Raw genomic sequence first — 26,423 nt, forward strand, 5'->3', positions numbered from 1 at the left:
TTTTGAAATTGCTGCATTCTCCATTTATGTTATTTGTATTTTGCACAAGCTCTCTTTTATGAAAACATGGTAAACATATAAAATCAAAAATATAAAATCGTTTGTGTGCGTGTGTGGCGTCACTACTTCACAAGAGACAAGATCAGAAAAAAAGAAACAAAAGACAGCAGTCTGTAAATATGTCTGTTATTGTTGTTTTTTTTATAAACTTCGTGCAATACAGTGTTTATCACACATTTAGATAAACCATAATTGTTTGTCTAGATATATCTATTCTCAACTACATACTATTCATATTGCCCACATGAATGCTATCTGTGCGCATTTTTCTCATATTTTTCCTTTTTCTGAAATGAAAGAAAAAACAAAGTATAGAATCTGGAAGCATCTGGTCATTATTAGGTTTCTTCATCTTGACATGTAGCAGGTGTTTCAGAGGTCTTTACCCTGAAGCTGCAGCTGCTTGAGGCAGTTTAGACAAGAAAAGGGGGCGTGTGGGGGGGGTTACATGTGTTTACATTCTCAAACATTTTAGAGTCAGCAGTCATAGTGATGGGGGGGGGGGCACAGTGAAAAGAATCTTCCAGTAGACTTTTGGGGTCCACTCTGATAAGATCGCTGACATGATAAAGAGGAGGGGAGGATGCTGGTGGATGAAACCAACCAATGGGAGCTGGAGGGAGGGGCTCGAATCACAACACATCAGTCAAACCTGCTCCAAATTCATGAGAGGTGCATTTATAAAAAACATGAATCTGTAAATTACAATGTACACTTTTATCTTTTTTTTTTTGGAAACCCTCCCACTCAGTTTTTTTTTTCTTTTTTTGCAGTTGAAAAAGAAAAACAATGATTTGCATGTGTCACTTTGGGACGTCTGATACAAAAACATGATTGGATCCTATGATGCTCAGGCAGCAACTTTCGCCGGCTTCTGTACAAATGTGTTTTTGTCTCTTTTTTTTATTTCTGATTCTTCAAATCAGAGATTTGTCTTAATGCCCAAGAACAAACATCTTCAACACGACTAAAGCTACAAGTACTACTGTTAACACTGAGTAGAATGGAAAGAAGACTAACAGAGGCCCATAGAAAACTCTGATTCTTACTTACAATGAGTCGGTCAGTGGTCTCAGTCACTCACATTATTGTTGCATTTCTTTTCGCATTAATATTGGAAGACAATATTCACATCTACGTTCATATTATAAATGAAAATTCTATCATATAGGGAGTTAAAAAAATAACACAAGTCTCATTCCCCCACATTTTTGTGCACACTCATGCTTGACACTTTGACACAGTTACACACAGCTCACTGTACACTCCAGTGGCTCTGCATGGAAGAATTCACAGTAAAATTTATTGATTTTCAAAATAAGAGTGAAATTAAAAAAAAGGAAAGCAAACATAAGATTTCATTCCAGACTAGTGTTGGCAAATACAGGTAGCTTGTAATAACACCAAGAATAATCGCAACAACAATTTGACATTAATGATAATCTGGTTAAACTTGTGGTAACGTAGTATGGAAATTAGGTGAAAACTTGCTATAGTAGCCCAAGGTTAATTGCATTTGATCATTAACAAAATAAATCATTTCTAGCACATTGAAATATCAAAATAGTCTTATTGTGAAAGTTCATTGTTGTTGTTATTATCGCTCAGTTATTACTTTTCTTTTTGTTCTCAGTGAGATTGAGTAGACTATTTAACAGTGAACATGAAGGGAGAAGTTTCACTTGTTTCTATCTGATCCACATAATTGGTCTTATTTCTTTCTAGATTTCTGAACCTCCAATGCCCTTCCTCTCCCTCTCTCCTCGTCTTGCTCTACACAGGCGTTGTTTTTCTGTTAAGGGTGTTAGAATTGCTTTCCCTGTCTCCCTTCAGCCTGTCCAGGGTCCCCATCCCTCGCTCCCTGTCGATTGTGGATGAGGTGAAAGGTGGCGGGCCGGAGCCCACTGAGTTGGCCATGGGGGCGTTGGAGTTGGAGGAATTGGACGGGTTGTGGGTCTTCAGTGAGGGCAGAGTGCCACTCATCATCACCCCCCCTCCGGTCCCATCCTTTGGGAAGCAGTTGTGGAGCTGATAGAGGGTGGCCCTATCCACAGTTCCGTACATGGGTGGCAAACCCCCCAGTTTGGGGTCGCGGGACAGCGTGTAGAGGGAGATGTCGCCTCCGGCCAGGGCAGTGTGAGAGCGAGAGTGGGGGTTAGGCAAGGTGGACACTGAGATGGGGCCCTGCGAGAGAAGTGCAGAGGGGGGCAGGCCAAAGTTCTTCCCCCCAACTCCCCCTACAGGTGAGGGGTCTCGAGAGCGCGACGGGTCAGTGGAGCGCGAGGAGGAGCGAGAGCGGCGGCGGAAGCGGTAGCTGGGGAGACGGAGCATGGCGTGTGTGGTGCTTTTGAAAATGTCGGTGCGTGAGCGGCAGCGGAGCTCCTTATTCTTCTCGATGTAGATATTTACCGCCAGAACCCCCACCATTTCAGCCATGATGAAAGACAGGCCTCCAAAATAAAACGACCAACCATAGGAGTACTGCCACTTCTTATCCTCATCTTTTTTCGGTGAAATGTCCCCCAGTGCCGCTGAGATGTAGACGATAACACCAATTATGTTACTCAGACCTGTGGGGTTACAGAAAATTAGGAGCATCATTCAGCAAATAAGTTGAACATACTTCTTCATCATGCATGTACATGAATATTTCTGTTACCTGCAGCAACAAAGAGAATCCCTGCTCCCAGGATGATGTTCCTTTTACTTTTATAGAAACGACTAGCAGCAATGCACACTCCTCCCATAAGCAGCAGGATGGCACTAAGGATCGGGAAGATGTTGGAAGCCCTGACTACCCCTGAACGGTCGACAAAAACACAACATATTCATTATTTCATGTCAGAATTACATGAATATTTGAGGACAAAGTGGAGTTTTTAGAGGGTTAAGAAACATTCAAATTGGTCTTACTTTTTACTCTGATATTAACGAAAGCACCAAAATTTTAATCACCGCTCCAATAAAAATTGTGTTTTCAGTGTTTTAACACATTCTTCTGACATTTTTTGGATGATTTAGGACATATGATAAAATTAAGCTTACATTTGAATTTCTATGTATTTCTTTATTCAAGTTGTTGTGAATGAGTAGCAAACAAAAAAATAGTATGATAAAAAGTGCTTTTGTGGCAAAGATTACAAGCTGGGCGGGCAATCTCCGAACTCTCAGCAACAGGAAGGGGAAGGGTGGCGGGTCCTGCCCACAACACAGAGGCAAATTTCTAATGAACTACGGCCGCTTTGCAGAAACTATGTCCTTTCTGATTTAATCATGGTTAAAACACCAGTGAAAATACTTTTTGAACAGCTCAACAGATGACTGGAGTAGGATTTAAGAAAAGAATCGAAAGAAAACGGTCGGGGTGGGATTATATTGTCAAGAGTCAACATTCTGTTTCCCCCTTCTGGTCATCAGCGGGAGCCATCGCCTGAGTACTGACTGCACTCAATCTGCCATCAACACCAGCAGACGATGTTTGGATGGCTCCACATCTGGTTTTCAACAATTCATCAGCCACAGGACACTCAGTGCGAAGTATTGCCTGTGTCTTTCTGCCAGCATACCGAGCATTTAACTCTGATCTGATTACCTGTTAACTGATCCTGGTTTGTTCCTGACTCTGCCTCCTAGCTGCCTGCCCCGACCACTTGCCTGGACTTTACTTGGATTTAGCTCTGTGGACTCTTAGCTTAGCCTGGATGCTGTCTGCCTGTCTCTTCTCAATAAACCAGCTGTCTGTCCGTTTGTGACTTATATAAGTTCGCCTCCAACCACTCCCTTTCAAGGAATCTATCATTTGATGTCTAGTTATCCTGTGTTTGACATGTCTCTATGGACGTTAATTTCTGTTGATTGATTGTATTTTACATGCATTAGTCTTTCTTGATTGCTTGAAATAAACCAGTTCCAATCTAATCTAATCTAATCTAATCTAATATTTTATATAATAAAAAAAAAAAAACGTAAAAACTGTTTCAGTTAAATGTAATATGAAATGAAATAATTTTAGTGCTAAAAACTTGTGGTGTCTGGGTCAAATTGACCCTATTGTCATTTAAAGAAAGAAATTGTGTTAAGATGTGCAATTATTTTCTTTTTTCTCTTAAAACTTCCTGCCATTTGTTGAGATAAAGACACACTGTAGACTTGCTTTTTATACAAGCAATCTTAAAGTTTGAGAATAGAAGGGTCACTTTGACCCAAATACCACACAAAAAATAAAAATTAAATATTAGTCAAACAGTTACTTTTTGGGTAGGCTGCTCTGGTTTGTTTGAATATAAAAACACATTAGGGTACATTGTGTGCAAATAAAAGTAAAATAAGTATTTTTTTTTCTGGACTGGGTGCCCGGGTCTATTTGACCCAAATACAGCGTAAGGGTTGAATGATGCTATTTTTTGCAAAGCCAGTCTGATCTTGAGCTCAAAGCAGAGCAACAAGCGGCGCTGCAGAGACAGAAGCAAAACTAATGCTTTTTAAAATAAATATACACAGAATATTTGCTAACAAAATGAATCACTCATTTTCAGGTACACATTTGAATCATACTGTTCCCCTGTGACCTTCAAGGCTTTAATGAGCCTTGCCAAGCACACACACTTGCACAATTGCACAAGCAAACACAAACACGCATTAACACTCCTCCCATCTAGGACAACTTGTCCACTGGAGATAAAATGCCACCTAAATGCCAGCAAAATGCCTCTGCACCATTGTAAACAGAGGACAGGCTTTCCACATGCACACGCTCACATGTAGCATATCTCAGAGCAAAAAGGCATCACTGCAGGGCACTGACTGGGAACTGGGGCAGCCTATCTCTCATGACTTTCTCCCAACTGTCATGTTTGCTTCTGAGTGAAACTGTTTTCTGGTGGATGAGCAGTTAAAACCTTGAAGAGGTTTATGTTACCCCATTCTAGAGCATTTTTTCAGTCGTTTGTGGAGCTTGAGGTTTGACTTACGTAGGACGTACTCTGCACCGTCGTGGTCAAAGTCTGCATCTTCTGGGAAGTGGTTAATCTGAGAGCAGACTCCTCTCTTCACTCCTGAGACAAAAGATAAGAAACAAGGTGACCACCAAATACACACCTTTGAAATCACCTTTTTTTTGTAGAAATGCAAATCATCACACACATATACATTAAAAAATAATGTCCAAAAGGGTGCAGTGTTAGTACAAACACACACACAAATCCACAGACTCAGGCTGACAGATAACTACCCGCCAGGGTCTTGCATGTAGACAGACAGATGTATGGAGGGACGCACGGTGATAACAGCACACCACTGATGCTGATGGATGGGTTGTGAGAGAGACGGAGTGGTGGAATGAGGAAACAGACGGAGGGAGAAATGAACAGATGAGGGGGTGAGCTTGTTTCTGTTTTTACAGCCCTCACATTCCCACAAGTTAGTCTGTAAAAGAACAGATGGGGATACAAAGCAAGGGGGCATGAGTTAAGTCACAATGATGGGTGTTCTCTGCAGACATTGTCCTGACAAAGGTTTAGCTTCAAGGTATTTTTGGACTTTAGAAAAACATGCCAGTTGGACAACATAATAAGGGTGAACACATAAAAAAGATTCAAGCAAAAAAGTCAACCATTGCTGTCATCAGTTCAATGTGTTTCCTCATTGACATAGTGTAAAATATGAATTTGCTTAAAAAAATTGTACTTTATAAGTTATGCCATGGGTCTATATTTTTATTTTTATTTTGGTATAATGTAAATGATAGAAGGACAACCAAAGTGAGATAGTAGGTGTAACAAATTATGTAAAATTTTTATTTAAGTTTCTATTTTTAGCGTATTTTGTGAGACCACGAAGCTTGAAGACCATAAAACATCAAACCTCAACAGGTGAGAATATAAAGTGTTCATACACTGTACAAAAAAAAAAAAAAAACCCTAACCCGGGACCAAACACGATACTGGACTGGGTACCAGATCTGACTCTGTATCAGTTCTGGTACCAGACGCGAATTGGGCCCAGATGTGGTACTGGGAACCGAACACGAACCGGGACTGGGTTAGTTTACTGGTACTGGGTTAGGGTTCTAAGGACGAGGTTGGTGCCGGTACCCTAACCCGGGACCAAACACAATACCAGACGTGGTACCAAACGCAGTACCAGATGTCATACCGGCCCCGACCCGGTACCAGATGCAGTACCCCACATGAACTGGACCTGGACCTGATACTGAACAATGTAATAGACGTGAACCAGTACTGGTTTAGGTTACCGGTACTGGGTTAGGGTACCAGGACGCCCCGTGTCCCAGTACTGGATCGGTTCCTTTTTGCAGCCAGGAGGTTGGATCCCGTGATTTACTGGGAACAGTCAGTAGGTCAAAAAACGACACGCTAGGGACACCCAAAATGTCAATGTTTTACGTGAAGGGGTCCTTAATAACGTCTATATTTGACGAGTTGGGAATGAGAATGTTGCTTTTACAATAGAAACACTCAAAATACCGATCCAGATCGTACCGGACCGCTCAGTGGAAGCGAGGCTTTAGATACATGGGAGCACAGAGCAAGAACCTGACCTACAATCTTTAAATCAGAGGCACCGTGGCCGCCTTCCTAAATGGCCGCTTGAAGACATTACAGTTTCTTCGCTGGTTGATTTATTACTTGTATGAAAATGTCTAGCCAATAACAGTGAAGAGTAAGATTCTATGAGGCGATAACACCCTGTAGAATATGCTGCTAGCGTTGCTTATCTCTGCGTTTGTATCAGCTTAAGCCCATGGCCATGAGTAGCTTATCAGTAATCGTGAGGCAAAAACTAAACAGCAAATAGTTTTTCTGTGCAGATTCAATCAATCTGAACTTGGATTTGTCCCTTTTTTGCGACGCTTTGTAAGGCACAACAAGGCAACGATTAGGTATTGAGTGTATCTTGTCTCCTAGCTGCTGAGACCTTGCTTTGTGAAATGGGAAAAAAGCTCTAATCTTTTCTTTCTGACTGCTAATGATTGCAGGAAGATTCTATAAACGGTTTCAAAAGACATTTTGACTTTATTCCTTTGCACCTTAAACTTTCAATCACAGCTTTACGAGCTCGCGTCTATGTTAAACTAGTGACATGAAGAGGGTTTATTTACAACAAAAAACGCCTAAAAGAGCATCACAGTACAACAACAGACATTTAGCACTTTCCTTAATCCAAGTAAACACACATGAATATATCATCGACCCACTAAATGTTTAAAATCAAGTCCACAAGTTTGTACAACCGTCTGACCAAAATAGCGCTTGAGTAACAAAAAAGAATGAGGAACAGCTGCAACACTGCAAACACCTTCATCTGTGAATCTGCAGAAGGGATAAAAGGACAGGACACATCTCCATTCCCAGCATAATGTGCCACCCACTCACAGGCATAAATCTTTTAGAGCAAGCAAGTCGTGCATTTTCAACCTCAGATCCACCTCAGTGCTTCGCTGCACAACTGCAGCGCATCCGTCTTGGCTTAAATACGCCACAGACGTCAAGGATACTTGACCTCTAAAACCATTCCAACAAATAAATAATCAAATAACTAAATAACATAAAACCACAAATGCCTTAGAGGCGTTCGGGAAGCAGTGAAATGCAATCAGAAGGGAGTGAGAAAGCTGGGGTAGCAATAGGAGCAAACTAACAGTGGGACTGGAGGAAGGAGTGGGGGTGCACTGCAGAAGAGCTGCAAGGGTTGGAGCTTATCTTTAATTAGCTGCTTTGCTATCAGGAAGCTTAGCAATGAGGACAAATTAGCTTTGTACAATGACCAAGCCCGAGATGGGTTGGGACAGCTTTATGAAGAGAGCCAAGAGGTTTTCCTGCAGACAGAAACTGTTCAAATCCAGTTTGGGGGGTGGGGGGAGGCACACATCTCTAACCCCGCTGCCCCTTTGGCTGGAACTGCTTCACTGTTAACTCTTCCAGCCTTCACTTTGAGTGTCAGCCAGCCAGTCTAATGCATAATGAATTAGCAGCTTGTGTTGTGGTAACAAGCTGAAGATTGCAAGATTGATGCTGCCAGTTTTTGCTTCTTGAAATGAGAAGCTGAGGAGGAAAAAACTGTTTTTTATTCCGATTACTTAGATAAATATAACACAGTGGTCAGTTCTGAATTTTAGTTTTAGTAATAATTAAATATTAAGGGATTTATTTCTGTAACGTGATCTAACATGCAAAAGCTGAATGTAAATATATGATCTTTCCTAATGGAGATGCTTCACTTTGAGAAAAAATTGAAAACACAAAAAATATATTGTGTAAGAAATGCAAAATGAACGGATCTCCAGTGAGGATAAAATAAAGTTTTATTATTGTTTCTCTATTTGATGAAGAAGAACAATAATAATAATAAAAACTTATAGCATTCTGTGTGGTTTGAGAGTCTTGGAAACTCTCCTGAGTGTTCTGCTGATACGCTTCAACACTAAAGCTTTCAAGGCCGACTTCACGGCACAGAAGTGAATCTAAAAACCTTTCAGGTTGTGCTGCAAAGAGAACATTAAATTAGGTAAAATGACAGACGTTTTCCAGCAGAAAGTGTTGCTGTCAGGGTGAAGGGGTTTAGATAGACCTCTTCAAATCACTGAATGACAAATGCAAAACTCTTCCAAAGAAAGAATTTTCTGAAGTGGAGAAAAATGCTAAAAATGGCAGGCAAAGGGTTGTTTTCCATTAAACTGATGAGTCCTGATGTGTTCACGCGCCTGATTTTCTGGCAATGAAAGCCTGACCATCTCTACTGTAAAGTAATATTCCCCTCAACTTTAAAAAGTGTTTGTTTCTCCACCTACATTAAAAAAAAATTCAAATTAATAAACAGATGTTGAACCGGTTTTTGATCTATTGTATCTGAATTATGCCGTTTTTAGCCCAAATCAAAAAACTTATGTCATCTTCAAAGACATTTCTTGGACGCTTTTGCAGGGCAGCACTAGTTCATTTGAAATTTTTCCTCTGAGTTGTGAGCAGGTCTATTGGCACAGAGCACCAGAGCACTGAGAGCTCTCTGTTTACACCAAGGACATGCAACTCGAGGGCTGCTGTGTCTGCATGATTTCCAGATATCCGAGCTCTACTCACGACTCATTACTGATGCAGAATACCATATATCTTCCATTTGTGTCCCATATTCAGTACCTTCCAGCTCAAACAGATGTTCGTTACTTTAGAGGCGGGGCTTCTTTAAGACCCCCCCAATCGGTCACAGTCGTTCAGACGTCAAGTGTATTTCTGTTGTGAACCAGTGAAATGCAGTTTTGACCTCAACTGTCTAAATATGAGTCGTCCATCGTCACAAAATGCCATAAGAACATGTTCAGTCACCAAAAACACAATCTTCATTGGAGTGGGTATTCAACACAACCTATTTCCCCCTCCCTTTGCATCTTCTTTACCTTCCAAGCAGCATATTCTCCACAGCCCAGAGTGCGTGAGTGCACCAGGATCCTTCTTGTCCTTATTATGGGGATCATCCTGGGTGACGTTGGCTGTACTGTTGCAGATGAGGGCACGAGAGTACAGCCAGTAGTCCGTCCCTATTGCCACCGTCATCAGGCCGAAGGCTGCGAAAGCCCCCACGGTGGTGAGGAGGATCTGGATCCCCTTCTCACACACCATGCCTGGAAGAAAGACCAAGGAATGATCAATGAATGATGGTGAGAAGCCAATAAAGATGAAGAGGATAAAAGCATTTCCATACGAAGACAGATATTGATTTTATTAAGTAAACACAGTTCAAAAAAGGTCAGGAACATACAGCTGAGATGATGAGGTGAGAGGGCCAGAAGGAAAAGAAGTGTAAAGGTGCTTGAGTAGCTCTGTTATTTGTCCTTGGAGAAAAGTTTGATGACTGCTGACTTTGCTTAATGAGACAGAAGTGATGTAAAGCACAGCAGCCTCAGTAAACTCCATATTCATGACTCTGACACTGTTCTCTGCCTCACAATCAGCAGGGCTGGAGGCGAATACTCAAACAACAGATCACACATGTGATCCCGCACACCTGTCTATAGTGAGGAGACGTGAGACCGCAGTGCTGATATGCAAGCGTCCATGCTGGCTCCAGTACAGAACGTTTCACATAACTCATATATAGGATGTCACCCTGACTCATCCAAGTGGCTCAACCACTGCAGATTTAACCCCCGCTATCTGAGATGCAGAAAAGTAATACTAACTAGATTTTTGGAAATGTGAACGGACACTTTAACTGACACTTACCTGACGGCGAGTTTCTATCCTTCGACTCAATTTTGAAAGCTTTCTTTTCCTCGTCTGTGAAGAATCTGCTGTCCCCTCAATCCGGACAGCATCCATCGACTGTTTTCACCCTGCTCTGCTCTCCCCTTCTTGCTCTGATGCTCCTTCTCGTGTCTTTGTCTCTTTTCTACGTCTTGCTGGAAAGTTGGAGCTCCTCGGCGTTGTGGACAGACGTCCTGCTTTTGGTCTGCTCGCTGGTTCGGTTAACCCTGCAAAAGAAAACCCATGGTTCCTGCTCTCCTTTGGGTCTGTTGCTGCAAGACAAAGAAAAGCCAAGAGTATCATTTACATTGAGCAAATATGTCATTAGACTAAACAAAAACATAAACTGCTTGAATTATTTAAGATAATATACGTTTTTGAGTTTTATGCAAGAGTTTTCTTATATTATTTTGTGTATATATTGTGAATTATTGGGTTTAAATTTGTATAAATTATCTGAAGTTTTCCAATATTGAATGTAGAAATAATATTTAGTCCTAAGTCAATTTTTCTAAAAATATGAAGCAATTTACCTCTTAAATATCACTGTCACTCTAATGCACCTCAATTTCAAATTTTATATTGTAAATATTGTAAAATAATCTTTCAATTTATACTTCTGTTTTATATTGTAACCCTATTAAAATGACGTGTGCTGTTAAAAAAAAATAAATAAAATGTGTTTTCTTCTTATTTTTTAATTAATTCCAAGAAGTTTTATGGTGTTTCTACAGGAAAATATTTCATGGTTATATATCTATTAACAAGGAACATATATTAACTTTAATTATTTGCTCTTAAAAAATAAAAATTATACATATGCTCATATGCTAATGTTTGCAAAAAGCAAAATAAAAGATTAAAATATTTTATGTTTTAAAACCTGGAAAAATTTTGTAAAATATTGCATAATTTTTTATTATTATTTTTGCGTTTTTGGCTAACAAGTTACAAGATTTAATGAGCCAAAACTGTTTACAAAATGTAAATCTTAACCCTTTGGAGACACATTTTAAAGTACAATTTGTACATTTTTAATATCACTCAATCCAGCAAAGATTTGGTTAAGACAAGTCCTAATAGTAACTGGAAATGATGTGGTTGTGACAAACAAAACAAATCTTTATACTTGGCTGGAAAAACCATGTTTATAGTGAAGTACGGATCTTTTTTCTGTAATCTTTTCTTTAGGCTTGTGCCACAGAGCTCATTTGAGGTTGGTTAAGCAAGAGAAAAAGTCCTACTTGAGGGAGTATTTGCGTGCCGACAAAGTCATAAATTGTGTACACTTGTTTGCAAACATCTCCATTTCTCAGCAAACAGGACATAATGCATGTTTAAAGGAGCGCTGCTGCTGAACGGATGCAGGCATGCCAGCACAAGATGACTCAAACTGTTGGTCATTGTTATATTTAAACCACATTAAAATATGAGTTACCTAAGGAAGAATAAAAATTACTATAAATGACTATAGATCAACTTTACATGTATTTTTTCTATCTTCTTAAACAGTAAGGACATAGCCTCCCCTGGTAAAGCTTTAAGGGATGAGGATGAGCACCGTAACAGTTCACACTTCTTCAATCATTTTTACGCCATTGCAGCACTTGGTGATTTTTTTCTGTACTAATTTCAAATGGCCACCTTTTGTTTAGTGACAAAACAAAAAAAAAAGCTTTTTCTGTAATAAAAGTGTAAGGTAAAGTAAGGAAAAATGTGGCAATATTTGAATGGTAAACAAAAAAGATGTAAAAAGTTAAAATGTTTGCATTACATATGATGTCATTTTAGTGCTAGCTTGCTTACACACTAAAATAAGGCAGGTAGAACTTAACATACTTGAAACGTGTGAAATTAAATTTATTTTCATGTGCTTGCACCCATCAGACGGATCTCCATCAGGTGAGGATACATCACCGGAATCTCTGTCACCTTGGATTAAATGTATTAACAGCGATGACAGCTGAAATGTTTGCTGCTAATGCTTTTTATTAAGTTTGCAAATATGGGTAGAGCTGTAAAGCTGTGAAGATAGGATAACGTCTGGATTAATTTCAGTTTGTCCTGGTCAGAGACAGAATGGAGCACGTCACTCATCATCCGAGGCTAAAAACAGCGACGCAGACATGGAGAGGCCTTGAGATGTGAGTATCTGTCCATTAGCTTTATTTTGGGTGGTAGGTACAAGCTGGTACTTCAGAGGATTTTTCAGATGCTCGGTGTGACATCAATTCGCGGAACTGCACGCACGGGGCGAAGCGGCATCAAAAATAGATTGCAAACAAATGAGAGAGAAAAGAAAAAATACAGAAGAGTAACTTTCTGAGCTAAAAGAGTGAAAAGCATGAGCACTTTGAGAAGACTGACAGACATAAAATTAATTATTCTGAAGCTAATGTATTCTCACAAACTTTTTTCTCTTTTTACATTGTCTGAGTAAAATGTGTTTAATAAAAACAACAAATATAAATCCTAAAAACAAACTTTACTGCAAAGTTTCCACTCGCCTTTTAGGCACCTAGATAGATCTGAGGACTTAGTTCAAAATCTCTGCATCTGAGTGAGCATCTTTTTTCAAAATTCACACTTTGGACAGTTTTTAAACTGGTTATGTCATTATTTCACTCCCATTAGGCTCTACTTGTAGAGAACCATTCAATCTTCATTCTGGAGAACATCTGATCCCCAAAAATGCCTCGTTTGGTTGCTTAAGATGCTCTTGCTCTCCTCTTGGACGTGGCCTCATACTTGCTCTTTTGCATAGTCTTTAGCGCTGTTCCCTTGACTTAGCATATTTTTTTTTAGTGAGTGTGCATCATGATTTTAAATGTGCAATGATGCTGTGACACCCAGATTCCACAATGGCCCCAAAATGAAGGCCAAACACTAAAAGACAGTTTGGTAAAGAAAAGCTAAAACTTCACAACAAAAGCATCAATCTGTTCAGAAGCTGAATCTGCAGGAGTCTGCAAACATAAATAGTTGTGTGTTGATGATGCTGACTAACTGTCCTGGAGCTGACAGACGGAGTGAACAACAACACCCACTGAACCAATGGCCGTGGTATCTGCGTCCATGCAGGCGGGAATGGAACAAGAGTATTTCAAAGTGAAAGCAGGGATGCAGAGCAGCCAAACCCCTGTTGTGGTTTTTGCTCTGTCCAGTGCAGATGTCGAGACGTGACTAGAGCGTTAGCTTGCATCTGCTTTCACGTTTACTAAAAGTTCGACAACAGTAAATAGAATCAGAGTTGATGAATTACTGTTGAAAAAAAGATTAGCTCTAAGTTCTAAAACAGTAAATGTCACTGGAACTTTTGCAAAAACAAATTTAAACTTTACGTTACCATATGTTGCTAACTCACACTTAATCCAGGATGCCACTTAGCACCTGCTTAAATAAAAAAAGCACTATATATATATATATATATATATATATATATATATAATAAAGCAGAAATTCAGGCATGAACGTGTTAAAAAAGGTGCAAAAAAGCATATATTTTCAAACAATTTAGCCTACCTAGCTTACAGTGAACAATTATTATTTTTTACTCTTTCAGTCTCAACATCTTCCTATCTCTCATGTAGGATTAATGATGTTTTGTTACAAAAAATTCTCAGGAGAACCTTTTCTAAAATAAAAAGTTATGAACAGTAATGCTCTGCTATGTTTTCCTCAGTCAGCTTCACTCCGTGCACACATGTAAATACGTGCACACTCAAACAGATTACAAGTTAGAACATAATTAGAATCCACCATCTTTGATAATTTACAGTAGATATGTAAACCAGCTGATCTGAAAGCAAATGTCATTCTTCAATGGTTATTGTGACCCAAATTAAAAGAACTTCTCATGTAAATCCAAATGAAGATTTAGCCCAAATTTGTTGCTACTGGATGCTAATTCGACAAAGGGTCTAACATTAGAGCCCTGCTGTTTGTGAATTTTTACAATTTTTTTGAGTGTTAGGAAAACTAATAAGTTTGATTTTAAAAATATTAGTATTTTGTTTGTGGACTGTTGATTTCAGTTTTAGTTTTGCTAGACTGATGGGGGTTCACAGACAGGAATGACATCAAAGATGGTGGTACCGAACAGAATGACTCCAGAGCATGTGCACTGCATCTAGTCAGAATAAGAGGAGCAAGAGGGGGAGGCAGAGAGGACAAAACCCGACGTTGTTACCATAGCAACATTGAATTCAGAAGTCTGGATCAGCATAGTGTAAGACAGGGGGAAGGAGAGGGGGCAGGCGAGAGATAAAGAGCAAGAGAGTCAGAGAAGGGAGAACAGATGGAGAAGAAAGTCAGAAATGAAGGGGGATAATTCAAGTCACCAACAGCACTTGACTTTGAAAGCCAGGCAGAGTCCAGAGCACTGAAGCTCCATCAATAGATGTGTGTGTGTGTGTGTGGGTGTGTGTGTGTGTGTGGAAACTCCAAACCAAACAGAGCACAAACTCATGAGTGCATTTAAATTGAGGATCGGTTTCTGGGTGAACACAAATCCTGCTGTATGAACATTTAGAGGGAAATGGAAAGTAGCACACAACATTCCACAAACAGTATTTAGGAGACACAATGCAGTTCAGTCAGGTCCGTTAATATTTAATGATGCAATATGGCACTCTGATCAAAATAGGTTATATCCTGTTTGCATTGTAAGACCCAAAGCAGAGCTGCTGTGGAGACAGAAGGAGAGCTGGTTTGGAGTGTGTGTGTCTCTCAAGTTCCTCTGAGGATGGGTCTAGTCCAATCTGACTGAGTCCCAGTAATGTTGCACTCAGCTCTCTTCCAATAGACAGCACTACATCTCTGCAGTCACAGACCCTGTTATGTAAACCATCAAATGACACCACTGCAGTTCCAACAGCTTATCACATTGATATGCACATCTGAGAGCAAATGAATAAAAGTCCATGTGTGTGTGTGTGTGTTGTGTGTGACCTTCTAACCCCATCAACATATTCCTCCTCCCCGAGGAAGATGAAAGAAATGACACCCCAGCCTCCGAGGACTACAAGCGCGGTATTCAGTGTGAGAGCAGACTTTGAGTCCAGTGTTTTCTGAATGACCTTAAGAATAACCTACGAAGTTATTACCCTCGGTAAAACTCCCCTGTGTGGGAGATCATAATTGTGTTTTAATTATTGAAAATTCTATTTTCCTCCGATAATTAAGAATGAGGGGAATGACGGGGAAGGGATCGAGGGAGCGTGAAAGAGGAGACCAGGAGAGTTTGACTAAATGAGTAACGACTAAATGCCTCCATTAACTCACGAGAGTGGGATGCAGCACTTGTTAAGCTGGAAGGTATTGAAAGAATTTCTTTTGAGCCATGCTAGTTTAGTCTGGTTTTTATTTATGGGTACGTCCTGGCTTCTGTCTAATAAAGTGTTTATCAAAACATGTCTCATTGGACCATGGCATAGAATTCCCCATTCAGGATCCTAAACTTCCATGACCAGAAGAAGAAAAAATGAGAGGTTTGAGGATTAATCATTAAAATGAAAAAAAGAAAGATTGTTTTTACTTGTAGTTTGAATGTTTAAAGATCCAGTCTGATGAAAATGGTGTTTTTAACATGTTCTTTTGACATTTTTCTCACAATAGAGTACATATATAAAGAAAATGGAGATCAAAATTGCACTTCTGAGTATTTTTTATAAAAAAAAATGTTCCTGGAAAAACCTTGTAGTAGTGATGTGGGTTTTACAATTGGCGGGCCACAAACACATTTTTCGCCATTTTTGCCGCACCGGTGATGTTAGATTGGGAGTAGTTGTAAGCTAGCAGGAGAGAGTGTAAACAAAGGGATGATGGGAAGTCAGGGCAGGCTTACTCCCAACCAAGATTCATGCCTACAACTCAGAGGTGAACTTCTTATAAACGAGGGGTGTGTGTTGGTAAAAGTCTGGCAATATGATACGTATCACGATACATGTTTCACGATGCGATACACTATCGCGATATATCCCAAGACTGTCCAGAACAATTAAGAGTATGACGTCTTTACTCAGTTTTAGCTGAGCACCAAAATCTGCATTTTTATATGATACTGGGAGCAAAATGGAACAGAGTTTCATAATTTTATCGATTTAAGTATCGCCAAATGAAATATCACAATACGTCGCCGAATCGATTTTTCCCAATACCCCTATAATGAACTACTACTGGTAAGTAAAAAACTATGTTGTAGAAATTAACACTGTTTTCTTTTTTTATTTTGGCTAAAACCGGCATTATCATTATTAAAAGACTGCTGGGAACACTTTGAAATTAGACCAAAAATGGGATTTTAAAGAGTGACAACAACTGTAATTGTTTTTGCTGCATGAAACAAGAAACAAGCTTGAGTTTGTTTAAAGTTGTGTTGATCTATTCGTCTTGGCCAGCCCCCTGTGTGTATAGACTACATAGATATTGTCACTCAGTGTCAGCATCTCGACTTTCAAGCTCCTTTTATAGGCCACAAGGGGCTTTTGTCACTTCAGTTTAAGGCACTCACTAAAGCTACTGGCTTCAACTTTTGGGAAGATTGTCTCTTGAGTCTGGCTCCGGAATTTCTCCTATGATTTAATTACTGTGTACGTTGACTGTAAGGTAAATGACCCGGCAGTCAGCGTTTTAATGTTCTGACAGCTGGATCAAAGTGCTTTCATTTTCTTTCACCCCCTACTCTCTAAAGATCCTGGGGAGTCCTGCTGTGGTAGTGCTGCATACATGAAAACAGAATAACTGCCTCATGATTAAACACCAAAGCAAAGCAGTTGCAGCGCATGTGCGGGTCTGAGCAGAGCTGACCTTCGAGAATTTCAAAATTTGAAAAGTCAATCCTCCCATTTTCACACTGACTGAGATACTTTTTTCCCCCCAAGCAACACTTTAAAAGTGATGTATTTTAATGTTGCCAGATACTAGACATTTATTAGGTCATAAGTTCACTTTTTCCAACACAATAAGAGCAATTCTCCTTTTAGCACAATTTTCTACAGTTACTGAATCACTTTACCGCTTTACGCTCTAAATGAGGTCAGCCCATTCTCTGGTTTTTAACTGACTTTGAACATGAACTTGTTGTATCTGTGTTCCCCGTGTTTTAGGTATAAAACTGGTACGATGTCTGAGAAAGAAAAAATAAATTATATTATAGTGAAACTATACAACCTGAATGTGTGCATTAGTGATTCAGCAGAGCAGAAACAAAACCTTGAGAGGATGATTGCTGGCCAAAACTGGATCATGTGAAGGCAAATGCAATCATCTTTGTGCTCAATTGTCTGACTAAGCACCTTAGCATTTGACCTGATGTGTAAGACATCAAATACACCTTGCTATGTCAAGTTCAGTGGGTTATGTTTTTGCGCTGCCAAAGGCAGATTTAAATGTATCCTTCAAGTTAATTTTTGGTTCAAATACAAGGAAAATGTTGTAAAACACTTACAGTGATCAACAACCCTGCATTAAACGGGCATTTGTTTCATGTGTTAAAACCTACAGTCCTGACACATCAAAACTTTACAAGCAAAAAAAATGATGAATACATGATCAAAAATACGAGCGTTAAAGATTCTTTTGGAAAACTTTCTCAGTAGTTAGGTGAACAAAAATCTGTCAAAATATCTAATTTAACATGGTAACCAGTGGGAATACACATGATATCAGAAAAGCTTATATAATCTGAAACAATGCAGTAGTGTTTTCCATTTTTAGCAGTTTCAAAAACAGTTCTATGAGGAAAATTTGACCAAATTTCCATAATTTGCAAATGTGATTTAAAATTGTTTAATACCTTAAGCATTTTATCAGAAGGATCGCAATTTTAACTTAACTGTTGTGTCTTTTTTTAAGTTTATTATTGCAAGTCTGAATTTACCATTTGGTTAATACATCTTTTCATTTTATTCATAGAACTTTTGTAGTTTGTGATCCTGTTTAAAATTAAATTTCTTAATTTAATTCTATTTTTAGGAAACAGCAATTATTTTGAGAAACAATCGATGCTTTATTAAGATGAGAGTCCCAAAGGCGGACTTGTCCTCGCAGTTATGCTGTGCTCTGCAACTGCAGAGAGCTATGAAATGAAATGTGCCCATCTAGAGGCTGGTTAGTTGCAGCAGGTCATACTGCAGCAAAGAAGGCCATGAGCCTTCCTTTGGGAGTTAGCGGCTGCAGAGATGATTACAGAACCAGGCCCTCACTTGTCAGAAAATGTCAGGTGTAATCATCAGAACTACCTGCATGAATCACTCTCAGCTCAGACAGATCTGTTTGTTTTTTAGAAAATAAAAGCCCACTCTGTGAGGTGAGCCTCTAAAAATGCAGACATAAACCTCAAAACAGATTGGATTTTAATAGCAACCAATCTGATTGTTGCATTTATGACAAATCTTTGATATTACTGTAAAAGATCAAATCTAAACACACAAAAACATATTTATATGAGTTAAAAAATAAATAACTGCATTGGAGAAAAATGACATAATACTGATTGCCTTACTGAACCAAACAGCCATAACTGCGCTTGCTTATGACGACAATTCTAAAAATACAAGCAGCGTATTCTATTCTGAGACGGCAGAAGTGAATGTTAGGAAAACACATAAATATTCTGAGCCGTTGCTCGAGGTATCTGAGATTATTTTCCTCTTTAATCATGACAGGAAGCTGCACACCTGAGCTCTCAGCTAAAATCCCACATCTGGGATCTACAGGTTATACACACACACCCGTACGCATGTCAGCTCTGACTCACGCACGCAGGTGCACGGAAATAAAAAACCATCAGTGCACGGTTATTAAAAAGAAAGTCAAAGTGGGCCAGTTTTCAAGTGTATTCAGAATCAATCTAGAGGCCTATTTGGTCAAAACAGTGGTAAACATATTACTAGCTATACATTCTCTTATTGTAGGGTGTCAAACTCAAGTGTAGCTGATCCTCTGTGCAGCAAACGGGAGAGGTCCGGTAAAATCCTTAGACTGAATGTCATCCAGCATTTGCCTGTCTTTGTGGAACTGCCGGAGGAAGCAGTGACAGCAACACTTTGGTCTAAGAGGCTCTTAAAATAAAGTGTCTCTGAATGACCTGATGCTCATGAACCCACAAACCTGTGCTGAAACGTGTGCATGAAACACCGTTTACTGTCAGAGGCACTCTCTGTGGGCAAATCGGACACAAAAATAGCAAAGATCTTTTGGAATTTTCCTACATTAAGAAAGCTAAAAAGTAAAGCAAGACAAAAAAATGTGTCATTTCCTACATGGGGTTGTCATAAACTCTCAGCAAAAATTAGAATTTTTAATTTTTACAATCTTAATTGATACGAGTTCTGCTGTGGAAAACTCTTGCAGATGATAACTGCAAGAGTCCCTTTTCCACATGCATGTATTAAAAAAGTAAAAAGGAAAAAGTAAAAGTAAAAGGAAAATAATCCAAATTACTTTAAAACCTTCCAAATATAAATATGTTAAGGAACAGTAAGTAAGACAAAACAGGATAAATAACACACAGCAGTAACACTTTTGTTAAATTATTATTAGCCTCGGACATGTAAGCAACTAAGTGCCTAAAGTAACTAACTACTTCGAAACTCTTGTAATGTGTGTTTAACATACTACCATGAAATTAACTGAATTTGCTTTAATCCTAGCTTTAACATATTTATTCTGACATGTAAAAAAATAAAATATTAGGGGCAGAAATGCATGTTTTTTAGTTAATTACTTTTGCTAAAACATTTTAAACTACAATTCTTGCATTAATGTTTTATAATGATTTTTAAGGACAATAAGGACAATTGAATTATAAAATCAATATTTTTTGCTTTGCTTGGGTAATTCTTTTGGCAAAAACAATGTAAGAAGTCACTGTCTAAAATATTAAAAGAAATTGGGTTAAAGCATACATTCAATCATGTAATTGAAACATTATGTTGTAAAGAAAAAAAAAACTAAAAAGATATTGATAGACTAAATCAGGTTCTTCTAAAAAAATTCCAAATTAAAGTTAGTTTAACAACAACAAATTAAATTTTAAATAATTAAATTGTGTTTTAAAATATTGCAACACAAATAAGGTATCTTACTTTATAATAGAATCCAGAAATGTTACAACTGAATTAATGTAATACTTTCATTATTCTGTTCATCCAAGAGTAAACGGTTGACAGAAATGACTCGTTTTTAACTAAAAGCCGATATTTATTATGGAAAACAATAAAATCCTCAGAATGTGATGCTGCTTCTGTGCTCTGAAACCCGACAGAACAAGAGCAGAATTTATCATAAAACTGTCCAACAAAGTTAACAGACAAGAGTCATCCATCCAGGACAAACCAGTTTCCTTCTATCGTCCTCAGTCAGGATGCCAAACCAAATGAGCGGACTGAAGTGAACTTCTGACCTGTTAGACAGGAGCTGTGGCATTTATACAAATAGTCACAAATGTCTGCAAAGCTACTGTATGCAGACATTTATTCATGTGTATTTAGCTATAGCGATCAGCCAAACACACAACCAGGAAGAGCAAAGCAAAAACAAACACTAAATTAAAAGTGTTGTTTGTTATTGTTCTGTTAAAAACAGAAAACTTTGGATAAATCATTTTTTTTCCATTAAATAATTATCTATTCGGGTCAAATCAGTATAAACTTAACATCTCATTAATCATCTTTTATTCTTATAAAAGTGTTCCCAGTGGTCTTTTAATTATGATTATCCCGATTTTAGATTAAATTTTAAAAATCTGTGCTGTTTTCTAGGACATAGTTTCTGCAGAGCAGCAATAGTTCATTAGAAATTTGCTTCTGAGTTGATACGGGTAAGCCTGCTCTCATTTCCCATCATCCCTTTGTTTACATTCTCTTCTTACAGTTTGGAGCCAGATTCCAGTTCAACGAAGACGTACATGGATCTATTTGTCTGTAAGTGGATGCATCAGAATGGAGCAGAGCAGGAAGCTTGTGGTCCACTAACTGTAGCATCACTGCTACAAGGTTTATTAAATAGCATTTTTCCCCTCTATCTGATTCACGTTTGTCTAAAAAATTGTAAAAAAAAAAAAAAAATTGTGCTTAATTTTGCATGTATGTCCTCAACCATGAAAACAATGCCACAAGAACATATTAAAAACATGATTTTCATTGGAGTGGGTCTTTACATAAAATTTGTACAAAATGTGTCTTATTTTAATCAGAGTATGAACTCTAATTCAACTCAACCTCTATTTAACGTCTCAATGGAGTAACTTTGACATTTTCTGAATAAACTTAATTTGGTCTCCATTCTTACCTTGAAGTCAGTTTTGATGGGGACACATAAAATCAACTCTTTTATTTGAACACTGCTCCAATCAGGGGCGTCTCAGAGGTTAGAAACTAGTCCCCACAGGCTGCCTCCAGAACCTTCTGGAAAGCTTTATCTGATCCCAAACACTGCAGTCCGAGTTCTGATGAGAATTCGCTCAACAGATTCCATTTGAATAATTTTTGCTTATTACTTGATTGTTTATTAGACCAGATTGGAGTTTTTTGTTTACCTGCAGAGTTTTTTAACCAGATCAACTCAAACAGATCCTAAAGACCTCATAGCTCCATGTTTCCCAAACGGAACATTTTGTTCCCAGTCTGCAGGAATAATGATTGTTCCTAGAATTTCAAAAACTGGAATGATGGTTGGGGGGAGCATCAGCATTCAGGTTCCTGTTATATGAAGTGAACCCTCACTTCAGTATAGGTGAACACCACCACCGTCTTTAAAGAACCATTCTGAGGAAAATTGTGTTTTTGGTGTTTTTAACATTTTCTTGTTGCATTTTTTTTTATGATGATAGAAGACATATGTAAATAAAATTAAGCTCAAAATTGCATTTCTTAGCATTTGTTTATTCACGTTGTTGTGAATCAGGAGCAGATCACAAAATCGCTGATGGAAAAATCTTGTAGAAGTGACGTAGGAACTACAATGTCACAGGCTCCCTTCTCCATCCATTCTGATGCCTCCACTTTTAGACAATACATCAATTAACGTATTTTTTTTTTCTTGTCTGATCTCTCATCTGGCTCAAACCTGTATGGCTGGACAGCTCCAATATTGCTCACTATTTCTTTGTTAATGTTAGATTGGGGTTGTGAGAGGCTGTGAGCAAGTGGGAAAATATGTAAGCAGATAGATGATGGGATGTGGGGGTGGGCTTACTCAGCGTCATCACTCCCTCCCACAACTCAGGTGAATTTCTAATGAACTACTGCCGCTCTGCAGGAACTATGTCCTAGAAAACAACCCTTTTTTAAAATTTTGGCTAAAAAAAGACACAATCATAATAAAAGACCACTGGAACGCTTTAAAGTAGGTCAAAATATGATGGGAGTGGGACATAAAGGCTATTCTAAATCATTTTTTTAAGTAAAACTTGGATGGATAACTCTGATACAGGCCTTTAGCTATATGTCTATAGACATAAGAGTGTTGGGAGTTGGAAGCCAATGCTTTTCTGAGGAGGAAACTGCTTTTTACTATTGTCGAGAGGTGATTTGAACTAAATCTGTTGGCTACTCAATCAGTATATTTGAGTAATGAGCATTTGAATAATCGAGACGTAACTTAACAAGGAGATTTTACTTTTTTTGTTTACTTAATTCCTTGAATAGCACCTTCAGAGAACAATGGCTGTGAATTAACACTTTCTAAGTTAACAAAAATGTGGTGTTTGGATTTCAGAATGTGTTTTATTATAAGTGAGACATTCTGGCTCTCACTCAGCAGTGCAATGGTTTCTCTTGAGTCTCAAACTGACTAAAGAGAGATGGGAACACAGTGAAGCCTCAGACCGTCAAGAAAATAGCAGCAAAGGCATTGATCCTCTGAACAATTGCTACACGACAGATTTGATGATGGTTGCAGAACTGCGTCTCCTCAGAGAGAACTGGAGTGAAAAACAGACTTAACCATCCAGTAAACTGTGAAATTTGAGTGAAACAGTGCAATTAAATGAGACTTAAAAAAAATGAAAAAACTTATAAAGATTGTTTCAAGCAGCTGTGGATTGCTCAAGCGTGAGATGATTCCCATTTGGAAACACAGAGAAAACCTGTGTGGGCTACTCACCACTATCGACTGCAGTGAGTCACCTTACAGAGTAAACAGCAGATCTCCGAGCCAACAGCGGGGTTCTGAATTTAATTCAAAATCCACAGGGACAATCATCAAGGCCAAGCGCAGCATCACACACGCTACAGACAGCATGCGAGCACGTGGCAGGTGAAGGGGTCGAGGGGGCGGGACCGGCAGATAACAGTCACCAGTGACTCACTGCTCATTGACAAAGGCGAGCAATCAATGGGAACGCTGCAGTGTTTTCATCAAATATCAGACACATCACAGCAGTGAAAGGCTCAGAAGTTCAAATATTACTATTAGAGGATGAGCAACTTGACTCATTTGTGTAGCAGCTCACAATATGAATCACTTTAGTAAAATAAAGCTCATAAATGTCTCTAATGTCACTGTAATCCTTGGAGAAGTTTTACTGCACCACATAGTGACTTTTCTTTGCAATCATTTTTTAATAGATGCTCAATAAAATCAAGAAATTATTAGCATCCGCCAGTGAAAAGAGTCTAATTTGGGTCAGCTTTGACTGTGCAACTCCATCAGTAAGCTTTTTGAAACTCTCTTGCTGTTTTAAAAGCTTGTAAAGCAGCAGGGATGCAGGCGGCAGCCGAGGTGAAAATATTTATAACTGGATTTTCTGTCTTGAATAAAGGAAAAACAAAGGTTTAAATATGTGCATTCTAGCAACTAAATTCCAGTTTTTCTGCATCTCAGTGAAAGCTTTGATATTTACAATATTTCTATACATTTGAGACCACAAATCATCTCAGTTTGAGTAGTTTTTGTGGTATTTATACAATTTATTACTCAAATTTTAACCTTTTTGACTCTCAAATCTTAACTTTTTATTAACACTATTCTTTCTTAAGTACTTTTGTAACGCTTTACACTCCACTGTGGGAAAAAAGTGATCAAAAGCAAAAGCATGAATCGACTTGCACTGTCAGTTAGTGATCAATAAGAATGCACAGACGTGTGCAAACAACCCCATTTCATATTTATGACATAAGTCAGACACGCAATAACAACAAAGAGGCTCATAAATTGTCGCCATGGAGATAAAGTGAGGCTGCAGTGGGAGCTTCAGGTTGAAAAAGTTCAGCAAGTGTTGGAGGAAAACTGAAACACTCCGTTTAATTGCAGCAAACTTCAAAGCTGCACCACAATTCCATTCCTGAAGCAATAATCAGAGCTGTCAGGGAGGGGGCACAGGTACCCCCCTCCCCATTATGCTGGTTGCTGACTCCACACAGAAACTCAACAGTGCTGCAATGCATACTTTTTAACATCTCCTTCCAGCTGCACTTCAGACGTGATTAGATGAGATAGAAAGAGATAGTTCACCGCTGAACACATGATTACATGTGTGGTCTGAGGTTCAGACGTGGATGCTGGTGCTTTTACCGCATTGAGAGGGAATGAGAGGCCGTGCAGAGCAGGTCCGGCAGACTCATGGAGCTGACAGCGTGCAAAACTCCGTTAAAGTGATGCAGGCTGCGGTGCATTCATTACCAGGGGAGGCTGCACGCATCGCCCCTGCTGCCTGCAGAGGCTTCAACGGTGGAAAATGGACGCCCAGCAGCAGCATCCAGCGACCGGTGGAAACTCACTGGACTGGGACGCATGAAGACGCACACGCGCTGCTGACATCTCCATCTGGAGAAGTGGTCCCCTTACATCTCACACGTTTTGCAGGCGGTTAAAAAAACTCACAAACGAGCTATTAAAAGGAATTTCCATTTGCATTACACACATACACACACGCGCGCGCGCTGCAGCCTCTAATTATAGGCCAATCCAAATAGGTGGGAAATGATAAACACTCATTAGGAGGGAAGGCGCAACTCTGACAATTACTGTTATTCCTTGCTGCTATTTCCTCTATAATGCGCGCTGGCAGGAGTGAGGTAAGTTGCAACGTGAAGCAAATCAATGTGGCATGTAAATCACAGTGAGTGAGCAGCCATCCATTAAAATGCGAAGTGAAAAAAAACGGTCTGATTGTAATTATAATTCATAAGAGAAAGTAGCAGAGGTCTTACCTGCAGCTTTATTCAAATTCAGAGCTTCGTGGCGCGACGCACTCCCAAAGAGAAGGAGATGGAGGGACGCGGTGGAGAGGCTAATAACGGCTCTCTCGAGTCAGAGGATGAGAAAATAAACACAAGGGCTGATTAGAATGAATAAAATAAAAAGAAGAAGCACCTCAGGGGGGGTTGAGCTCTAGATTTCATTTAAATCAGTCTGTGCTGGGGAGGAACTGGACGTGCGTAAAAAAAGGCTAATACAAAAAAAAACACGTCACTGAACACGGATTTGTCTGCCGTGGATGTGGCCGCTGCTTGTGTGTACCCGGGGAGGATGCCCCCCCCTCTGCACGCCCGCCCCTCTGGTTGGACGAGCGTGTCTGCTCCTCTGCTTCCACACATGCAGCTCGATGCAGGCAACTTGCCGCATCTCATCCAAAAAACGCGCAAACGCCACGATGGTGCCACCGTGATTGAGCATTATGGTGCGCTGCAGGATCATGACACGGGTGGAAACCCCCCCTCTGATCTGACAGGATGAGGAAACTGATCTTGGATGTGCTTATTGGAGCGCGCATGACCAGGTTACACGTGCGCTCGCGCTTTTCTTTCTCCTTTCTGTTGGAGAAAGCAGCAGCAGCAGCTATCACTGATGATGCTCATGATGAGGGTCTTTCAGGGAAATGGAGCAAGAGCGCAGCCCTGCTGAGGATGTTAAATCATGGCATCACACATAGACGTCAATGTCAGTCTGTCAATACAGGAAAGGGTTTGTCTGGATCTCTAAATATTTTTGGATAGCGCCATTTTTTTCGAATATTTTTTATGGATTGGTCAGGATTATGTCATGCATGGAAGTGGAGCTTCGGGAAGCACCAAAAAAGAGTGGAGGATGACCTTCAGTAGCTTTAAAAATGGCTTCAGTCCCCAGTTTATCCTCTCTCTCTTTTAACGCACGCGCGCA

At 39.3% G+C, this 26,423-nt stretch overlaps 1 protein-coding gene across 1 annotated transcript; it reads right to left on the bottom strand.

Moving 5' to 3' along the window:
- On the bottom strand, nucleotides 1-26,413 carry cacng8b (calcium channel, voltage-dependent, gamma subunit 8b). Its single transcript, XM_024266970.2, has 6 exons — nucleotides 25,475-26,413; nucleotides 10,299-10,591; nucleotides 9,473-9,697; nucleotides 5,031-5,114; nucleotides 2,720-2,860; nucleotides 1-2,630 (listed from the first exon to the last, which is right to left on the bottom strand). The coding sequence occupies exons 3-6, from the start codon at nucleotides 9,693-9,695 to the stop codon at nucleotides 1,834-1,836; spliced, it is 1,245 nt and encodes a 414-aa protein (XP_024122738.1). The 5' UTR covers nucleotides 9,696-9,697; nucleotides 10,299-10,591; nucleotides 25,475-26,413; the 3' UTR covers nucleotides 1-1,833.
- Nucleotides 26,414-26,423: the final 10 nt, after the last annotated feature.

This window comes from Oryzias melastigma, linkage group LG16 (genome assembly GCF_002922805.2).
Source record: "Oryzias melastigma strain HK-1 linkage group LG16, ASM292280v2, whole genome shotgun sequence".
In the NCBI taxonomy this organism is placed as follows: domain Eukaryota; kingdom Metazoa; phylum Chordata; class Actinopteri; order Beloniformes; family Adrianichthyidae; genus Oryzias; species Oryzias melastigma.

Excerpts from the sequence above, each read along its gene's own strand:
- cacng8b (XM_024266970.2), bottom strand. The coding sequence starts at position 9,695 with ATGGTGTGTGAGAAGGGGATCCAGATCCTCCTCACCACCGTGGGGGCT. Across the intron at positions 2,861-5,030 it reads CGGTGCAGAGTACGTCCTAC|GGGTAGTCAGGGCTTCCAAC; the intron begins GTAAGTCAAACC and ends TCGACCGTTCAG. Across the intron at positions 2,631-2,719 it reads GATTCTCTTTGTTGCTGCAG|GTCTGAGTAACATAATTGGT; the intron begins GTAACAGAAATA and ends GTAACCCCACAG.